Genomic DNA, 21,549 nt, shown 5'->3' on the forward strand with positions numbered 1-21,549 from the left:
TCATTTCACTTTTATTTCACAAAACAACATTTCCACTTACACCCACCCACCACTGAATTATTTCATACGCACATAAATGCTCAACCTCAGGTATTTCCAAATGTGAACCTCACAGATCCATTGCAGCTGCAGGAACAAAGGCATCGCTTCACATGATTATTTGCAGTTGTGACTGATTCACACCTTCAGTGAATTCAACACACTGAAATGATCTTGTGTGAATTGAGACGCCAGAAAAATTCATATGGTTAGAAAATGAACTCTCATAAGATTTATTTATGTATGTTTTTTTTTTTTTTTGGCAAGTAAATTTTTATTCAGAATTTGTACGAAAAAAAAAGAAAAAAGAACTAACAAATACAAAAATAAACATTTTAACATAAATTATTCATCCTATTTTCATACTGTACAAAAAGAAAGCATACAATCATACAAAAAATAATAATATAACCATTAGGCTCTCCTTAGCCTTTGACTTCCCTTCACCCTTTTGGTAAGTATCAAATAAATCTCGGGTTGCGTAATTAGTTTATTAAAGTTTATAGTTATTAGCTGATAAAGTTTTTCTAATACCGCCAGTTCCTCCTATATATCCGTTCCAATATATTTCCAAAATTTACTCCAATTTTTTTGAAATTTCTGGTCGTCTTGGTCTCGTATTCTGCCTGTTAATCTATCTAGCTCGGCATAGTTGATCATTTTGACCTGCCAGTCACTTATATTAGGAATAGTTTCTATTTTCCAGTTTTGTGCCAGCATAATTCTTGCGGCTGTGGTGGCATAGAGAAATATTTTTTTGTCTTCATTTTTTATTTCCTTACCCATTATTCCCAGCAAAAATGTGAACCTCACAGATCCATTGCAGCTGCAGGAACAAAGGCATCGCTTCACATGATTATTTGCAGTTGTGACTGATTCACACCTTCAGTGAATTCAACACACTGAAATGATCTTGTGTGAATTGAGACGCCAGAAAAATTCATATGGTTAGAAAATGAACTCTCATAAGATTTATTTATGTATGTTTATTGCCTGTCCATCACTGAATGGCTCATGGAATATCACAATTTAAAACAACATACAAACTGTTCAAACTATTTCATTGAAACTACAAAGCTTGATACCATTGCAAGAGCAGCAAAACTGGAGGGCAACCCAAGCACACCAACAGGGTAAACATCCACTCACCCAAAGCCCTGGGTAAAGAAAAACACTTTGACATGATGCCAAAAACGGTTCCATGATGGCGCACCTCAGAAGGGAGGGCGTTCCACAATCTGGGGGCCACCACCACCAAGAAAGCATTCTCACTTGTGCTGAAATCTGTCCTCCAATTTCTCAAAAATGTATTCCCCTGAGAAAGAGGCTTCCATTTTCATTATTAAAGAACAGAATATTCTTTCTAGCTTCTTTTGAATACTGTATTGGGGATAATGTTGAATTCATCTGCTCATTGCAGGTGAATTCTGTGACCAAGGTATTTGCATGTGTGTCTATTTCCAGGAAGCATTTCCATCACACCCATAAAGGAGACCCAAGGCACAATGACTAAAGTGGGGAAAGGTTATATCCATTTAAAACATAGCAATATAGAGGATCTGCAGAAAAAACCCATTCACCAAAATTGAACGTAGTCCAAGCAGAAAAGTTCCCTAAGGAGGGAGGAATCATCTCCCTCCCAACTCCTGGGCATGTTTCCAGGTGTCTCATGTGGCCACGCAGCAAGGGCTCAAGTGAATTCTTCCTCCCTGCTGCCAAGACCTTGGGTCTGTTAACCTGACAAGCGCATCATGGCTCTGCTGGCTTATCATTCATCCTGGTGCACATGCAAAGCCCACAGGGCATCCCCAATAACCTGCCAAGCAAATGCTGTGCAGGGTGGCCAAATAGTGCCCTCACTGCATAAATGCCTCAGGATTTCAGCCCACTAGATCTTTAATTTCTCTTTCCTACCCAAACCAGACACCAGATGGAAAGAAATTAGATGCCATTCTGAATACATTACTCCCAACTGTATGAAGCAGGCAAAAAGAGGAATTCCAAGGCCAATGAGGAGCTATAAAAAAGAAAATCCTACTCAGTCCCTTTTACGGGTGACTAGCAAAACCCACACTGCATAGGGAGGGAGGGTGCCACAGTGAAGAAGAGGGAGAAGTTTGGGGAAGAACTGGCTTATAAATTCACCCCAGGAGTGGGAGTGGTCTTTCCCCAGCACTTTGCAGCCTCCCTGGCTGTCTAGACTTCCTGATCTGAAAAAGGAGGCACTTCATGATTTGACTGACACATGGGCACCAGGAAGGCTGCATAGAGCTGGCAAAATGATTTGAAGAATGAAAGGAAGGACAGTCACAAACACCCCTTGGCCACCTCAAAAGAAAAAGAAAAACATGACACACACAAACAAAATATTCCACCAACCCAATCAACTAAATTTTCTCTCTCCTTGCATAATTTTTGAATGCAATTTCATTTTTCATTAAATGATGGGGAATGGTTGGGTAGGAAAGGGGGCGTTCAGCACAGCACTACCTTCAATAAAAAGGCAACCACTGATGCTTTGAGTTTTCTCTATCTTGGGTTGCATTTCTTTCTTCTTCCATCCTGACATTACTGAGGTGGTGGCAAAAGCTGTTATGGTTGTATAAGGGACTTCTGTCTGCCTATTGTCTGACTGATTCCTGATCTCCTCTCCTCATCTATGAAAACACACCAGGTTCCCTGCAAAGCAGAATTTTCACATGGCAAAATACCATTCTTACCTGGGGGGAGATACTGGCAGTATCCTGACGAGTTCACCAAAACATTGGTATGAAATGTAGCATCAAAGCGCTCATCAGCACTAAAATGAATAATGAAGAAAAGCAAATTTAGTCCTTCAGTTTAAAAATAAAACATGGTTTACTGCAAGGTGTGAAGCCTGGGTGGTATAGCAGTTTGAGTCTCAGACTAGGAACTTGGAAACCAGGGATCAGATCCTCCCACTTGGCCAGGAAGCTCAATGCCTCTCACCTTTGGGCAGTCATAGAATCATAGGATTGTAGAGTTGGAAGGGATCTCAGGAGTCATCTAGTCCAATGCAGGCAATGGAGGAATTTCAATTAAACCATCCCTGACTTGTGGCCATCCAACCTCTGCTTAAAAACCTCTAAGGAAGGAGAGTCCATCACATTCCAAGGGAGTCCATTCCACTGTCAAACAGCTTACAGCCATAAAGTTTTTCCTTTTTAATTTATTTTTTATTGAAACTTTTCAGCATATATTACAATAAAAAACAGACTAGTCTAAATAAAAATGAAAAAAAGAAATAACAAAAAAGAAAAAATACAAAGCCCTCTGTCAGAGGTACATCTTAACCCTTGTCTCACACAAAGGGTGTGGCCCCTCCCACCTCTCACCTGGGAGCTTCCCTTTCTTCTCCCACCCTGGGAAATCTTCCCTTCCCTGCCTCTCACGCAGGGTCTTTCACCCAACATTCATCACCTTCCTGTGTGTACTCTCCTTAACCCAGAATAGAGGACCTCAAAAAACAAAACATAGGCAAATAGAATGCATAGGAGAAAGAAAAGGCACAAGAAATAAAGAAAAGGGAATAGAAAAGGAAAGCAAGAGAGAAGGAAAATAAATAAAGAGAACTTCCGATTCACCATCTGTCAATTATGTGTGTAAGTTATTCAAAGTTTTCACTCCAGAATAGCATCCAGCTATATTCCAAGGTAATATCCAGCTGTTCCTCAATCTGCTAGACAGTATTTTCCTAATCTTCAACCCCATTCATTTTCTTTTCCACACAAAAAGTCCAAAGGGGGCTCTTCAATTGTTATTGTTGCTAAATGTTGAGAATAGTCTTTTTCCAGTCCAATATAATGGCTTTATCTTCAAGGAATTCCAACACCCATTATTAGGATAATAACCAATAGTTATTTATTTGTTGTATATTCATTCATTCATGCCATATCTTCCAATCCCATTTCCTGTTGGTCATGATTTCCCATCCTTATTTAGAAAAAAGTTCCTCCCATTTCCTGTTCTTCCATTATTTTTCCAGAATAATTGCCAGAGGCTTGCCAGGTTTTTCCTCTGAAGTCATTCCAACTTGTACACAGGATCCTTTCTCTCTTGGCTCGATCTCTGCCATCTCAAGATGTTTCTTACTATCTCTGTCAATAGTTTCATCTCACTCCTCTGGCATCACAACTCTGTTATTTGTCTGTTTCACTCCTCCAGGCAAGTGGAGGTCTTCTCCATTCCATCCTCTGCTACCATTTCACTCTCCTGCCCAGGCAATCTTGATCAATATTTTCCCCCAAAGGCCCGGTTTATTATTTGGTCTGAGCATTTTACACATCTTAGCTCTGAGCTCTTTCAGTTGCTCATCCTATAATTGTCACATGATACCAACAGTGGGATATTGGGCAATATCTTTGCCATATTGGTCTCCACCTTAACCGTCTCTGCCTTGAAAACTTGTGTCTGTCTCTTTAAGACAGAAGTGGCTTCCCATGCTCAGGAATGTAGCTTGACTTCTGTAGCCAGCATCCCAAAGAAAGGATGGTTTTCAAAGTAATATAAAATAACCATTCTTAATAAGCAGAGAAACCTTATCCATTTGTAATCTTTCTTAATCTCAAATAATTAGATACACTTTCGTATTATTTTTCAGCCTGCTGGTTAACTAATGTTAATGCATGTTTATGCCAGCATTCAATTCGCTTTCTAGGTGAAGTTTAATTGGCAGACAGATTACCCAAATCACAGCTAGTGCCAATTCCAGAAGTAGTTAAAACAGGGGAGGCTTAGTTGACCTGATGCTAACCTTCAAGACTATTGGTGTATGGGCACAAACCTATTGTCCTCAGTTTGAAGAACAGTCTTCTTCAGAGCATGTGAGGTTAACCCTTTATCTCCCTATCTCCCTTTCTGTCTTGGTTGTCATTAATCACCACATAATTACCGTATCTCTGCCAACAACTAGTCAGGGATCTTTTCCTCCTGGAAGTACAGTCAGAAAATTCTTCCTGGTGCCACTCATTATAACCTACCTCACAGGGTTGTTGGGGGGATTAAATGAGGATGGGGAAAGCATGTACAGTGGTACATGCGGAAGTTGAACAGAATTCGTTCCGGAAGTCCATTCGACTTCCAAAACATTCAGAAATCAAGGCACAGCTTCCAATTGGCTGCAGGAAGCTCCTACAGTCAATCAGAAGCCAAAGAAGCCCTGTCGGATGTTCAGGTTCCAAAGAACGTTCGAAACACTCGCTTGGCGTTTGGGAGCCAAAACGGACAAGTACCAAGGCGTTTGGGATCCAAGGTATGACGGTATTGCACTTGAGCTCAGTCAGTAGAGCATGAGACTCTTACTCTCAGTGTTGTGGGTACAAACCCCATATTGCACAAAAGATTCATGTGCTGCCATCCCATCAAGTGCCTTTATCATCCATGAATTTGTCTAATCCCCTTTTAAAGCCAAGTTGTTGATATCCACTAGTACATACTGTGGTGGAAAATTCCATGGTCCAACTATGCACTATGCAAAGAAAGTGCTTCCTTTTGTCTGTTTCATTGGATGACATCCACCCCCCTTTGGAAAGATAAAAATTTATTTCTGCCTACTTTCTCCACACCATGCATGGACACTTCTATCATGTTCCCACTTTCTTGCCTTTTTTTCTAAATTAAAAAGCTCCAAATAAAAGAATTATTGTTGATGTAGTTGCTCCAGCATCCTGATTATTTCTTTTGCATTTTATGCAACTTTTCCAGCTGTCTCTCTCTCTCTCTCTCTCTCTCTGACACACACACACACACGAGGTGTTGTGGCCAGAGAACAGTACACAGTGTGTTTCAAGTGTGGTCGCCCCCTACATTTCTTTTGCCCTCTTCTGATTTCACAGCTGGAGAAGCACAGGACTCTTTGAGAAGCTCTGTTAAGAAGAAATTGGTCGCTCTGTGTTTCTGGGTATCATTTCCCAAAAAGACTCTTATGGAAGTGGAGCAGATTTAACACACTCACACACATAGGTGCCCTAGCTTGTGCACGCAAACATTTCACTGAAAATCTGGACTGATTTATGAATAGTGCAAAAATGGCACCTCATGCCTCTACTTAGTGCATATTAGCTCCTCCTACTCATCCAACTGTTGAAGAGGGTGTGGAATGTTAGCTTCTAATCAAGATACGTGGTGGACATGTAAGAAAGTGGCTCAGTTCTGGCAGGGAGTGACAAAGCTGGCATAAGACACTCCTAACCACAGAGGTGACTTGGTGAATTCAGTTTCCATCCACTCTATGCAAATGCCATAGGGCTCATCAGTTGGGTGTCTGCTCCACTAATGGGATTGAGAGCCACATGGAGGGGACTCCAAAAAATCAGAGTGTCAACCCTTCAGAAATGACCCTTGTGGAAGTTGACAAATTGGCAAATGTGCATGTTAACAATTACTGGAGAGAAATGAAGGGAGCCTGCCAAAATGCCTTTAGCATAGGCATGCGTTTAGCTTGGAACCACCATTGTTCCTTTTAAAATCCTCCTGTAGGATAGACTTACCAGGGCTGATTGAAGCAACAATCCATTTTTGCAACAAAGTTAATATCATCCCCTACAGCCATGGCCTCCCTCAAAGAATTCTGGGAGCTCTAGTTTGTAAAGTGTGGTGGGAGTTGTTAAAGACCCTTATTTCCTTCCCTGTGCTATAAGTCCCAGAGATCCCTGTGAAGAGGGGTTGACTGTTAAACCCCTGGGAATTGCAGCTCAGTGAGGGGAACAAGGGGTCTCCTAACGACTCTCAGCACCTTTTACAAACAACAGCACCAATAATTCTTTGGGGGAAGGCATAAGAGTTTAAAGAGGAATCATTGTGCTTTAAATGTATGATGTGAATGGGGCCTTAGGCATGATAATCAGAGGCTTTATGTCACTGAACTGCAGTGGCTGAAGACTAACAGCCAGAGAAAATCTTTCCCCCTCCTTCTTTGTGGGCTTCTTAGAAGCATCAGCTTGGTCACAAAGAGAAGCAGAGTGCTTGTCAGATCCAGCAAATGCAATTCTTATATAGGATGGGTCTATCAATGCAATTAACCATAGTAAACCGAAAACAGAACCTCCACATACAGGGAGGTTTGAGTACCAGACACTCAGGATAAATTATGAGTTATGAGACCATCTTCAAACAGCTGAAGGGATTTTACATGGAAAATAGACCAGGATTCTTTTCTGCTGCTCCAGAGCATAAAATCCAAACCAATGGATTCAAATGACAATAAAAGAGATCCCAACCAAACATTAGGAAGGACTTTCTGCTGGTAAGAGATCTTTGATAGTGGAGCAGACTACCTCAGAAGATAATAGACTTTCCTTCTTTGGAAGTTTTTTAACAGAGGTTGGATGGCCAGCTGTCAGAAATTCTTTAGCTGTGATTCCTGTATTGCAGGGGGTTGGACTAGATGACCCTTGGGTAGATTCCAACTCTACAGTTCTATGACTCTACACTGTCTTCTGCCTTTCAGTCAAAACTGTATCTTCTTACTGTGTTCAAAAGTTGTGTACTTTACTGCGCAATGTTTGCCATCTTGCCAAAGGTTGCAGGCAGCTTTACCTGCAGCAATTGCATGTTGATTGCCCTCTTAGAAGACAAAGTCCAGCAACTGGAGGAATGTGTAGCTACGCTCCAAAGAATTAGAGAGCTGGAGCTCTTCTTGGAAGCAACAGAGCACACCGTCTCCACCAAGGAGGAGACAGGAGACTCCCCTGAGAAGGAGGCTAGTTCACCAACACAGGAGCCAGATATATGGAGAAACGTGACTCAAAGAAGAGGGGGCCCAGGGTTCGCTCTGATTGTTTAGAAATACACAATCGCTTTGAGGTCCTCTCCCCTAGCATGGAAGACAAAGAGCAGACTCCATTTGAGGATCTCTCCCTCATTACAGTCGATCAGGTATATGAAGACGAGCAGCAAAGTCAGTCCTCAGGGAATGTGCAGGCGACCTTGGAACAGACAGCTCACGGAAGAACCCCGACCAAACCTAAGAGGAGGCATGTAGTGGTGATAGGGGATTCCCTACTGAGGGGAACAGAAGCAGTGATCTGTGGGCCTAACAAGATGTCTCGGGAAGTGTGCTGTCTCCCCGGGGCTAAGATCCAAGATGTAACTGAACGACTGCAAGGAATCATAAAACCCACTGACAAATACGCCCTCCTCTTGGTTCATGTGGGAACCAATGACACTGCAAGCAATAGACTCCAGAAGATCAAAAGAGACTACGAGGCTCTGGGCAGGAAATTGAAGCAATTAAATGCACAAATTGTCATCTCATCTGTCCTCCCAGTTGAACGACGTGGCCCAGGGAGAGAGGGAAAAATAGTGGAAGTGAACAGCTGGCTTCACAAATGGTGTAAACAGGAACGGTTTGGATTCTTAGATCACGGACTGCAGTTTCTTGAAGATGGACTTCTGGCAAGCGATGGGCTGCACCTCACAACAGTTGGGAGAAATGTTTTTGCCAAAAATCTCAGAAACCTCATCAGGAGGGCTTTAAACTGACTAATGTGGGGGAGGGAGACAGTGCTCCTGAAGGTAGGAGTCTATCAATTGATGAAGATGATCATCCAAATGTCATAGACCAAATGGAGCAAACAGCACGCAGACCTAGTGGTGGGAGGAAAAAATCCTTAAATAAGAGACACGGGGGAAGGATTAATGGACTTCAATGTCTGTACACTAATGCACAAAGCATGGGAAATAAACAAGATGAGCTTGAGCTCTTGGTACAGCAAACTAAATATGACATAATAGGCATCACTGAAACGTGGTGGGATAAGTCCCACCATTGGAATATAATAATGGAGGGATACAATCTATTTCAGAGAAACAGACCAGACAAGAAAGGAGGAGGAGTGGCGTTATATGTCAGGGATGTGTATACCTGTGAAGAGATCCAAGATTTAGAACCTCAAAGCCAAAGTGAGAGCATTTGGGTCAAAATTAAGGGAGAGAAGAATAACAGTGACCTCATTGTGGGAGTTTACTATAGATCCCCAAGCCAAACGGAGGACATAGATGATGCCTTCCTGGAACAGATGGCCAAGCATGCAAAAGGAAGGGAGATAGTAGTAATGGGGGACTTCAATTACCCGGATGTTTGTTGGATGTCAAACTCAGCCAAGAGCATAAGGTCAAACAGATTCCTCTCTGACCTTTTAGTATCACTGACAGTAATACTAAAAGGAAAGGGAGTTCATGACGGCTAGGAGTTTGTTAAGAGGGAGATAGTAAAAGCACAACTTCAGGCAATACCAATGAGACGGAAACATGGAAGGTGCCTAAAGAAGCCAGGGTGGCTATCTAAAGAACTTTTAACTGAGTTAAGATTAAAAAAGGATGTGTACAAAAAATGGAAAAGGGGGGAAACCACCAAAGAGGAATTCAAACAAATAGCCAGCACATGTAGACACAGTCAGGAAAGCTAAAGCACAAAATGAACTCAGGCTTGCTAGAGAGGTTAAAAGCAACAAAAAAAGGCTTTTATGGGTATGTTTGTAGCAAAAGGAAGAACAAAGAAACAGTGGGGTCACTCAGAGGAGAAGATGGTGAAATGCAAACAGGGGACACAGAAAGGGCTGAACTCCTCAATGCCTTCTTTGCCTCAGTCTTCTCCGATAAAGAAAACAATGCCCGACCTGAAGAATTTGGAGCAAATGATTCAGCAGAGGAAACACAGCCCAGAGTAACTAAGGAGATATACAAGAATACTTGGCTAGTTTAGATGTATTCAAGTCTCCAGGGCCAGATGAACTACATCCAAGAGTATTAAAAGAACTGGCAGATGTGATCTCAGAACCACTGGCAGTCATCTTTGAGAATTCCTGGAGAACAGGCGAAGTCCCGGCAGACTGGAGGAGGGCAAATGTTGTCCCTATTTTCAAAAAGGGGAAAAGAGAGGACCCAAATAATTACCGCCCAGTCAGTCTGACATCAATACCAGGGAAGATTCTGGAGCAGATCATTAAGCAAACAGTCTGTGAGCACCTAGAAAGGAATGCTGTGATCACCAATAGTCAGCATGGATTTCTGAAAAAAAGTCATGTCAGACTAACCTGATCTCGTTTTTTGACAGAATTACAAGCCTGGTAGATGAAGGGAACGCAGTGGATGTAGCCTACCTTGATTTCAGCAAGGCATTTGACAAGATGCCCCATGATATTCTTGTAAAGAAGCTGGTAAAATGCGGTCTTGACTATGCTACCACTCAGTGGATTTGTAACTGGCTGACTGACCGAACCCAAAGGGTGCTCATCAATGGTTCCTCTTCATCCTGGAGAAGAGTGACTAGTGGGGTGCCACAGGGTTCTGTCTTGGGCCCGGTCTTATTCAACATCTTTATCAACGACTTGGATGATGGACTCAAGGGCATCCTGATCAATTTTTTTTAAAAAAATAATATTTATTGCTTTTATACCTTACAAAAAGAAAAAAAGAGAAAAGAAAAAAGAAAAGAAGGGGGAAAAAGCAAAAGAGAAAACAATACAATGCAATATATAAACAATACAGAACGCAACATTAACATTAACACATTAAACAAAACAAAAGCAAAAACAATTCAAAAAAACCACACATCATACCATCTCAATATCCTCTCTTTCATTCCCTTGTTTCATTGACCTCCTCTCACCTCCCCTTTTGTATTCCATTTCTATTAATTATTTCAACAAATCCTTTCCATCTTTCTCTATTTTCTGTCATGTAATTATCTTAACATATTTTAACCTTATTTTACATTAATACTATAATACTTATTTATACTTAATTCCTTAAAATATTTCTACTAAAGCCGTATAATTCCCTTCCAACATTTTTCTAACACTCATTAATTTTACATTATTTCCATATATAGATTTTAAACTTTTTCCAATATTCTTCCACCGTCTCTTCTCCCTGGTCTCGGGTTCTGCCAGTCATTTCCGTCAATTCCAAATAGCCCATCAACCTGGTGATCTTCTGTCCGAGGCTCTTAACTCTTTTCCTGGTCCCTTCTGCAAGTCTTCTTCATGTTTATACATGCACTTTACTTTGTCTTCTCCTGATCTTGTTCTTATTTTCCTTCCTTTGATGCTGAAAAGTAGATCTCCGGGAAATTCCCATCTAGCAATGTTTTTGTTCCTTCTCGACAAGTCAGCCAAATCTCCATAGTTAGAATTGAAATTCAAAAGATATTTCCAGTCGTGTTTCAGAGTTCCTCCAAGTCTGGCAGTCCCCACAACTCCAGTCTCCTTCTGACCCAAGTCCAGGTCCCAAAGGTCAATCTCCAGTCCAAGAGGGGCTCCAATCCTAAAAATCTGACTTTCTCTAAATTCAGTCTTGGAAGGCATCAACTTATAATCATCAAATTGCAACTGTAAGGCTGGAGCTCTCTTCCTCACCACTTGTGTCGCTTTAGGTTCCACAGCAAAAACTTTCTCCCCCGCCTTCTCCTCAATTTGCCACATGTCAAAATAGATCCCTGTATCGATTCCTGAATAATTTCTGTATTAATATTGACTTTTTGTGCCAAATTAGTCACTTTTTGTTCCAAGTTATCAATTTTTATAGTCCTCGCATCCGTCTTCTTATAAAGCTGTTCCAGTGAATCATTAATCTTACAAAACGCAACCACTAAGGCTTCTTCTGTCAACATTCTTAACGATTCAAGGTCAATCCCAGATTCTCACAGTTTTATCTTGCAGGTGGATAATTCCCCCAGCTCAGCTCTTGTAACAATTTCAAAGGCTTCCTCTAGGGGGAAACAATTTCTATTTATATCAATCCTTTTAAGCACAGTTCAAACAATAAAGTTAGTTTCAATTTTCAGTTACTTTTACTCCTTTTTAAACGCAGAAGGGGACAATGGAAACAATGTATTTCTCTTCTTTAACTTACTGTCAGAAGACGATCTATTCACAGTCAATGAGCATATCCGAAACTTCAATCTTTACTAGCAGCCCATTTCCAGGTTCAGAGCGGTGGTAAATTGACTTTCTTCACTCTCTCCTGCAGGCTTACGCGATCTTAAATTTCCCCCCTCTTCTCCTGCTTCCAAGGGGGGTTTGATGGTTTAACCGATGGAAGTTTAATCTTTTATGTGAGACTTTCCAAGGCTTTAGCTTGCAGCCTCTTTGCTTCAATCTATTTACAAAAGGGGGAGGCGGACTTCCTGTTTGAAACCTCCCCGTTTTGGTGCCAAATTAAGACGTTTAAAAATCCAATTTTCCGTTCTACTCACGGGTAGTTGTTTTAAGATCAAATTGTCTACAGGAAAAAGTCAGCGCTCGCCTGCAACAGCAATGCGGCTTCACTCCGTGAAAGAAGCAGTCGATGCGAAGCACCGTGCCACTCACCCCACGTCGCTCCAGATCCCTGAAACCGGGTTTCCCCACGAGTAGAGGAGGCGCAGAAGGTGCCAGCCGAATCCCACGTCCACAAGCTTCTCCCACCTGTGGTTTTTAGTGGGTCTCCGCCTTCGCCGTGGCGGACAGACCCTGATTTCCACGGAGCGGATTCCTCCCGATCAGAGGAGTTCCTCCATTGCTGGAGGCGCTAACCCGGAAGTCTGTGGGCATCCTGATCAAATTTGCAGATGACACCAAACTGGGAGGGGTGGCTAACACCCCAGAGGACAGGATCACACTTCAAAATGACCTTGACAGATTAGAGAACTGGGCCAAAACAAACAAGATGAATTTTAACAGGGAGAAATGTAAAGTATTGCACTTGGGGGGAAAAAAATGAGAGGCACAAATACAAGATGGGTGACACCTGGCTTGAGAGCAGTACATGGGAAAAGGATCTAGGAGTCTTGGTTGACCACAAACTTGACATGAGCCAACAGTGTGACGCGGCAGCTAAAAAAGCCAATGCAATTCTGGGCTGCATCAATAGGAGTATAGCATCTAGATCAAGGGAAGTAATAGTGCCACTGTATTCTGCTCTGGTCAGACCTCACCTGGAGTACTGTGTCCAGTTCTGGGCACCACAATTCAAGAAGGACACTGACAAACTGGAACGTGTCCAGAGGAGGGCAACCAAAATGGTCAAAGGCCTGGAAACGATGCCTTATGAGGAACGGCTAAGGGAGCTGGGCATGTTTAGCCTGGAGAAGAGGAGGTTAAGGGGTGATATGATAGCCATGTTCAAATATATAAAAGGATGTCACATAGAGGAGGGAGAAAGGTTGTTTTCTGCTTGACAACCATATGTCAGGAGTGCTCTGATGGTGTTTCCTGCTTGGCAGGGGGTTGGACTCGATGGCCCTTGTGGTCTCTTCCAATTCTATGATTCTATGATTCTATGATTCTATGATTCTACTGTGTTTCACTGTCTCAGTATCACTGTAGAGGTTGACCAATGCACAAAGCCCCTATGGTATTCCTTCAGTTTTCTTTAACTTGGAGAGAAACCAAATTTACAAGGGGGGAAAATGATTTCAACAAGATTAATCTAGAACAGAACACCTGCTCTGAACATCTGCTAACCCATCTCACACCTGAAAGGTTTCAGAGGACTCTGATTTCCTCTCCTCCGAAACTTATCTATGCAGAACCCAAGCCATGACCCAAATGCTTAAGCTTAAAACAGCCATTGGACTTGATAGATGGACGTGGTAGGCACAGTGAACCTTAGAGCAGGGTTCATCCCAAATCATTTAACATAAAGCACACTGCAGGGAGAGGTTCTCAGAGTATATCAAAAGCAAAGTGGGTTTGTCAGCTTTGAGAGAAGGAGCATTCAGGAGGGTGACAGAAGACCCATCTTCTCCACACACAGTGAAAGCAATATTACGAGTCAACACCACCTGGAAGAGCAACATTAATCAAGTGGGTGGATGGAAGGAGGAGGCAGGCACAGCTGCAGCTGACATATTGGCTATTCTAAGTAGATGGGAAACCCAAAGAAAGATGCTCTTTGAGATGGAGAGAAGCAATGTGGTTTCTTTGTACCCAGCAGGGATGCATTCAATCAACAGACATATGGCAAAGAGAATTGAAACCTCCACAAGGCAGCAGGGTGACCACAGAGTTGTGTTGCACCACAATGGATGAAAAACGGTGGAAGAAAAGCATACTTTTGATGTGGTGCAAAAACAGATGTCTTGATTGTTTTATCCTTTCAGTCTTGGACCTGGGACATGGCAGGAGATGGGAAGATAGTGTCAGTTGCTCAGAGCCTTTGGCGTGGTTCCTCAACTGCAGTGTCCGATCAACAGTGCTTCTAGTCTTGGACACAGATCCTAGATAAGATGTGCAGCATCTGCTTCAAAGCCCTGTTGAGCCAACGCGGTGCCAATGCTAGAGGGTTGGGCTTCGATGGGAGAAGGGGATAGGTAGAAATGCCCAGTACCAATTTGAAAAGTTTTAGCAGAGGCAGGAAGGAATAAGGAATCCATCTTCCTCTATCTAAAACAGGGATAGCTTATGAACATCATCCCTGACCATCTGCCTTGACAATGGCCATGCTGGCTGGGAATGACAGGATGTTGGAGCATCTGGAGTGTCACTGGTTCCTTAGCCTCGGTATTAACATGGCCTGGGGAACCTGTGGCTCTCCAGATGTTGCAGGACTCAAGGTGCTATACATGGTTCTCCCAGTCCTCATTTAATCCCCACAACAACACTGTGAGGTAAGTTAGGAGGAGAGACAGTGACCAGCTCAAGGTCCCACCTTGTTCCCAGGGCCCCCACATTCAAATTTGCACTAAGTAGCTTGTTGCCTGACTGCAGCTGAGGTATTTTTGTGCACCCTACCAAGCTGAAAGGGACTTCTTTCTCTGTTAGAGGGCAAGGGATTGCTGTCCAATCCACTCACAGCCTAAGATGAAGGATGAATGGGAATCTTAAAGCAGCCTCACCCCCACTTGCACTGTGGCACTTTCGCTTTCACCAAAGGTAGCATGTAAAATCATATGAAAACTAACAGGGGCTTTTGATCTTCAGCTATTCAAAGCCAGTAATAAATTAAAAAACGGTTCAGTGCAGAACACAGACTCCAGATGAATCAAGGGCTATGCTGCTATGGAAATGTGTTGAATTGCTAAAGAGAAGCAGGGATCCCTTTGATCCTGCAAAGGCTACCCAAGAAGAACTAACATCCCCAAAAAGCTTATATTATTCTATGTTTTTACTCTAGCCAAGGCAGGACCAAAGAAAGCAAATTTTCTGTATCCTCACAAAGGCAGGCTCCAAATTATAATGCAGTTCTGGTAGTTCACCCTTAAGGATGTTAGCCAGGCAGTGTCTGCTCCAGGTTTAGGGTGGTCCTTGTCTTCAGGGACCTCCCTTCCTGAGCAGACTGTAGCTGTAGCTCAGTGGTGGAGCATTTGCTTTGCATGCAAAAAGTCCCTGGAGAGTACAAAGGAACAAAAGAGTGAAAAGCAAGAAGACAAGCGACCTGGGAATATTTAAGCACCCTGTCAAGCTTAATCCCACTCTCAGACATGCAGTCACAAGGCAGGCACTTCTCTCCAGCGCATAAATATCAGTCACTGTGCATGGATACAGTGTCCAGCTTGGCAAGATAAATGAGCATGGACAGCCATGAATGCAGAACATCATTTCCAAAGGGCAATTTGCCAGCTAAACAGCAGGAGATGAGAAAGCAGCTTTGGGGAAGCTATGGCATAAGTTTTTTAACGATGTGCCTCAGATGTTTTTATATATGTGCACACACAGAGGGAGGGAGAGAGCTTTGCCGTTTCTCAGCATTCAGCAAGGAAGTTTGAAAGAGCACAGGGGTTCCATGCTGAGCACCCAACTCTTGCATCCCAATAACTGCACTTCCCCTCTACCAGTATTTGCAGAAGCACAGCCTGTACACAGTGGCGGAGAGCAGGTGGGGGCGGGGCTGGCGCACATCCTGGGGGCGGGGGCGCCACCCAAAGGGGTGGTGTGTGCCACCTGTGGGGGCAGGGCGCCCAGCGCGGGGGGGCAGCCACTATGGAACCCCACCGGGAACGCGCTGCCCAGGGCAGTGTGCTCCCCCCATCCCCTCTTCCTCCACCAGTGCCTGTACATGTCACAGGAGTGATCAGTATAGATCTGCTAGGCTTAGAACTGCTGTAGCTGTCCTCCAAGCTGGAGGTTTACTGCCTCTATAAGGGATTTCCAACTGCCAAGGGGGGGGGTCACATACCCAGATATCTAAAGCTGGAGCGTTGTTTGATCATGTGTCCATCTAAGCCATGGGTAGGCAAACTAAGGCCCGGGGGCCAGGTCCGGCCCAATCACCTTCTAAATCTGGCCCACGGGTGGTCCAGGAATCAGCGTGTTTTTACATGAGTAGAATGTGTCCTTTTATTTAAAATGCATCTCTGGGTTATTTGTGGGGCATAGGAATTCGTTCATCCCCCCCCCCAAAAAATATATAGTCCGGCCCCCCACAAGGTCTGAAGGACAGTGGACTGGCCCCCTGCTGAAAAAGTTTGCTGACCCCTGATCTAAGCACTACTTATGTGGGCTTATCTCTTGGACAAGACCATCCCCTCCATTTTGGAATAATTTATATCTAGACTGCAAACCTTGCCAAGTTGCCACTGAGTTCCTGCTCCCTGGGGCTGCTGCCTCACTCTGCCTAACAGAAAGGCTCACCCAGACTGAGCTGGAGCAACAGGGAGGCTAAAAAGTGGGGCACTTCAGCAATGAATTTTCCCTCCCTCTTCATTCAGTTAAGCCTTCTGTGATAGATGCTGATCATTAAGCTAAACACACAAGAGCACAGTTAATAACCCCAAAGAACAAGCAGTGCAATGCTCAGAACTAAGTCCTTCGGGATTTGATGGGGCTCACTCCCAGATAAGTAGGGTTAAGAATGGGGCACACAAATGTAGGCTTGGCTTAATATCTTTGTGCACTGCTATGGAATCCCCAGTTTATAATTTATAAACAAAATAAAACAAAAACTATGCATTATTTGTGATTATGGTTATCATCAGCCTCACCAAACATATTGACATATAAACCAGTCTTGTACTGAGGGCTTATCCACACTTACCTTTCCTCTGCTCTTTCCAGGCATGCTCCACACTTTAAAGGTCCATGTCCAAGCAGCCTTTCCCCCCTCTGGAGCTTTCCCAAGGAAAACACGTTCCTTAAACTCAATGGGAGCAAACGGCAATCCATGGAAAACTCAAATGTGCTCCAATTGAGTGCTAAAGAGCAAGTTTTCACGGGGAGAGCTTGGTGTATTGATACTGAACATGTGCCTAGAAAGAGCGGGGCAAAAAACAAGTGTGGGTAATCCATATGTTTTCTCTGGTTTGTGGCAGGTCTCCAAGGTCTCAGGCAGAGAAGGGTCCACCCCAGATCTCAACACAGCCTGCTACATAGAATTGTAGAGTAGGAAGGTACCCCAAGGTTCATCTAGTCCAACCCCCTGCAGTGCAGGAATCCCAGGTTGTTAAAGTTTGTGGGTCGTAAATCCTTTGACCCACTGAGTCTGCTGCAACAGCCCTGCAATAAATTTTATTTACTGCCACTCCGACAAACTCCAATGGCGCCCACACGCTTCCACTCGCGCGCTGCCACTCTTCTCAGTTGCCGGATAATAGCAGAGTTCACACACAGAGTAAAATGGCTTCTTTGTGTCAACGTGGTGTCTTCCATAACGCAGCTCGACACCAGTGCTTCTATTCTAACACTCTTTATTTAGAAGCATAACAAACGGAAAAGAAAACCCACAGAATCTAGCTGCATGTTCGCAGCACACTGTCTCTAACAAAAACGAAACTACCTTGCTCACATTCTCAGACAGACTGCTCTCCAGAGAGAGCTCAGCCCCCACAGAGCACAGATCAAAGGAAAATGGTCATGTGGGCAATGCACCCAGTGAACACTTCTGGAGTGTTAACTCTTGGCTGTCCAGAACCACAACACAGGTAAAGAATCCCTGACAGATGGCCATCCAACTTCTGCTTAGCAACCTCCAATGAAGGAGAGTCCACCACCTTCTGAGGGAGTCCTTTCCACTGTCAAACGACTCTTACCATCAGAAAGTTGTTCCTAACGGTGAGTTGGAACCTCCTTTCTTGTAATTCGAATTGATTGCTTTGGGTCCTACCCTCTGGAGCAGCAAAAACATGCTTGCTCCATCTGTGACATGAAATTCCTTCAGATATTTAAAGGTGGCCATCAAATCACCTCTTAGTCTTCTTTTCTCCAGGCTAAACAGACCCAACTTTCTCACCCTTTCCTCATAAGGCTTGGTTTCCAGACCATTTATTTTTTTGGTCAGTTGAAGATGCCAGGGGTTGAACTTGGGACTTTCTGTATGCAAAGTGTGTGCTCTGCATCTGAGCTGTGGGCCATACTTTAACTTTCAAAAAAAGAAAAATTGACATGAATTACTTCTATTTGTCTTGGAGCTGTTATCTGAACCCAGGGCCACTTGTGTAAAATGTTTTGCAGGAAATCTTATGAAGTTCTAATGAGATTTTCTAGTTCAAAAATGAGGTACATGTTTATTATTCAGTGTAAAAACCTCTTCTGGCGAGATTGTTTGCGTTATATTAAGGAAATGACATTCTTGGTATAGACGTGAATTACATTGAATCAAAATTAAGTGCTCTTTCTCATAATGCAATGTGACTGTGATTAAGGCTGAAATGAAAGAATCATAATAACAGCAACCATATTGCACAATTAAGTGACAATTCTGTGCAGTTTGCCAAACCATAACTTGATTATCCACTGGTAGAGATAGAAAGATGTGTTAATTTCAGTTTCTCCCAATCCCTCATTTTTTTTCAATCTTCAATTCACTTAATCTCATTCCCGCATCACTTTGCAGTTTTTTAAAAAGCTGCATGTGAGGCTTAAAGAGACTTCCGGATCAGTCGCGATCACATAAAGGTCGTGAGTTCATCCAGCGAACTTGTCGGGATGACTCAGTCATAGAAAAGAGTGAAAGGGGGAGTGAAGGCAACACAATACCCCTAAAAGGGCTCAGAAAAGGATCCTGAGCTTTGACCGAGCCAAGTGGCACAAAAAGGGGTTTCTCAATGGCTCCTGCACTTAGTAAAGTGGCAAGAGAGAGGGAGAACCCCAGCCTTCCCTTTCTATGAGATGCCTCGAAAGCCTGAGCGATTCAGCTGCAGCTCTCTCCATAATTCGAGACTAAAATAATAAAAATAGAGGGAAGACAGCAAGAGGAGGAGGAGGAAAATAGGGAGAAACCATAAAGAACATAGAAAACTAGATTAGACAGGATGAGAACTTGAAGAAACTTTTCACTTTCTTACTCTTAATTATAAAACTACCACGGAAAGAATAAGGTATTAAAGAACCAATTCACAAGGGGAACATATAGATAATACATAAATAGCAACATGACAACAAAGAAAAAACAGGTAACAGGTGTAACCTTGGCAACAGGTGTAATCTCGGCAACACCTGGAACACAATCAAGAAGCCCTTCCACAATAGAGATCGAGCCCAATTTAGATATTAAAGAACTGATACTGGGTATGAAAAAAGAGATGAATGAAAATATGAAAGCGTTAGATGTAAAATTAGATTTAATGGGAAATAAGATAGAGCAGAACTCAAAAATAGTTCTGGACCTCTCTGTACAGATTGAAAAATTCTCTGACAAAAGTAAGGAATTAGACACAGATAGGGAAGAATTAAAAATGAAATCCAATAAGTCGGACAAAGCATTGAAAAAGAACCAGAATGAGTGTAAAGAGATGAAGAAAAGCCAAGAGAAAATGAAGGAAGATCTTGTGGAATTAAAAAAAGATGCAAGAAACAATGCTGGATGCAGTTGTGACACAGGAGATGCAACAGAGAGAACAGATGCTGAGATTTTGAGGAATAAGAGAGAGACAAGAAGAGCGTATCGAGGAACTGATAATAAAGGAGCTGGCAAAATGGCTAGAAATCCAAGAAGAATATTTCTCTATTTGTATGGACAAAGTGTTCAGGGTCAAATCAAGGTTTGTGAGGTCCAATAAATGGCCAGGAGATTGTCTTGTGTTCTTGAATTCAAGAATTCTAAAAGATAAAATCCTACAAACTAACAGGAAAAGGGGGCTGAGAATTGATGATAAAGATATTATAATACTAAGAGAAATTCCTGCAAGATTGCTAAAGAATAGGGTAAAATATAAATACTTAGCTGAGGCATTGAAAAAGAATGACACCCCCTTCAGATGGGAATTCCAGAAGATATTTCCTTTACCTTTAAGCAAAGTAGAAAAAGATTTACAACAGAAAGTGAGGTAGAGAAATTTTGGAGGAAGTATTGTAAGACATTAGGAGGGCGGAATTGTGGGGGAAAGGGGAACCTAGAGAGGTAGGGATAAAGTGGGATGTCAAATCCAAACTCTTCTTCTTCATCGCCATCTACTTTGAAAAAATAAATGGGATATAATATAATATAATATAATATAATATAATATAATATAATATAATATAATATAATATAATAGAGTGTTGATTAATAAAAAAACTAGTTGATGAATTTATTTCCTCAGATGTTGTTAAGAAAAGAGGGGTAGTTATATATGCAAACTCAAGATTCAACCTAGAGCCTTTATTTAAGGATGAAGAAGGGAGAATGATGGCAATAAAAGTGGCATATCAAAAAGAAAAAATAATTATCATTGGAATCTATGCACCAAATGATAAGAAGGTGGAATTTTACAAAAAAAACTGGAGGATAAGCTGCTGGACTATTGTGACAAAAAGATCATATTATTAGGAGATTTAAACTGTGTTACCTCACTCGATATGGATAGCACAATGCGAGAGAGAGAAAGTATAGAAGAGAGATTACCGTTAACCTTCTTCCAACTGGTAGAAAACTTCAATCTTCAAGATGCATGGAGAGTTAAACACCCAAATGAGAAACAATTCACACACTGTTCAGAAGCAAAACATTCTGCAAGGAGAACTGATAAAATTTGGGTCTCAAAAAACTTATTACTAAAGATAAAAAAGCAGAAATTCAATCAAAAACACTATCAGATCACAATCCAACTATGCTGGAAATAAGAGAAGGAAGAAAAACAAGAAGAAGATGGAAAATTAATGAAAACATCCTAAACAATGACAATATATTAGGAAAAGTGAGGGTGATTTCAATAGAATACTTTGATAACAACTTAAACCGGGGAACTGATATAAATACCGTATGGGATGCAAGCAAAGCGGTGATTCAAGGCTTCTACATCCAACAAAATATAACCCAAAGAAGAGAGAGAGAAAGGAATACAGTGGTACCTCTGGTTACGAACTTAATTTGTTCCAGGGGTCCATTCTTAAGCTGAAACCTTTCTATTGAAATCACCCTCACTTTTCCTAATATATTCTCACTCCCCAGTAACCATGATGGAGGTGCAACAATCGATTTCCAAAGCAAAGACAAGAAAGTCACCAGGTACAGACAGTTTATCTGCAGTGTATTACAAAAAATTAGAAGAAATATTGTCAGATCCGATGAAAAAAAGTCATGAATGGAATTTTGAAAAAGGGGGAAAGACCAAAATCATGGGAAGAAGCTTTTATCACTCTGATACACAAGAGT

The 21,549-nt window shown here is 42.2% G+C and overlaps 1 protein-coding gene across 4 annotated transcripts in view; it reads right to left on the minus strand.

The window, feature by feature from the left end:
- LOC308462843 (neuronal acetylcholine receptor subunit alpha-7) overlaps nt 1-21,549 on the minus strand; it is a 104,468-nt gene that overhangs the window by 19,280 nt on the left and 63,639 nt on the right. For all 4 annotated transcript variants that reach the window (XM_080980793.1, XM_080980794.1, XM_080980792.1 and 1 more), the window contains one exon: nt 2,760-2,839. In XM_080980793.1, the coding sequence (XP_080836919.1) occupies nt 2,760-2,839 (80 nt within the window). The remainder of the gene's footprint in view (nt 1-2,759; nt 2,840-21,549) is intronic.

The sequence above is a fragment of the Podarcis pityusensis genome, assembly GCF_964106645.2.
Source record: "Podarcis pityusensis genome assembly, chromosome: 14".
NCBI lineage: Eukaryota > Metazoa > Chordata > Lepidosauria > Squamata > Lacertidae > Podarcis > Podarcis pityusensis.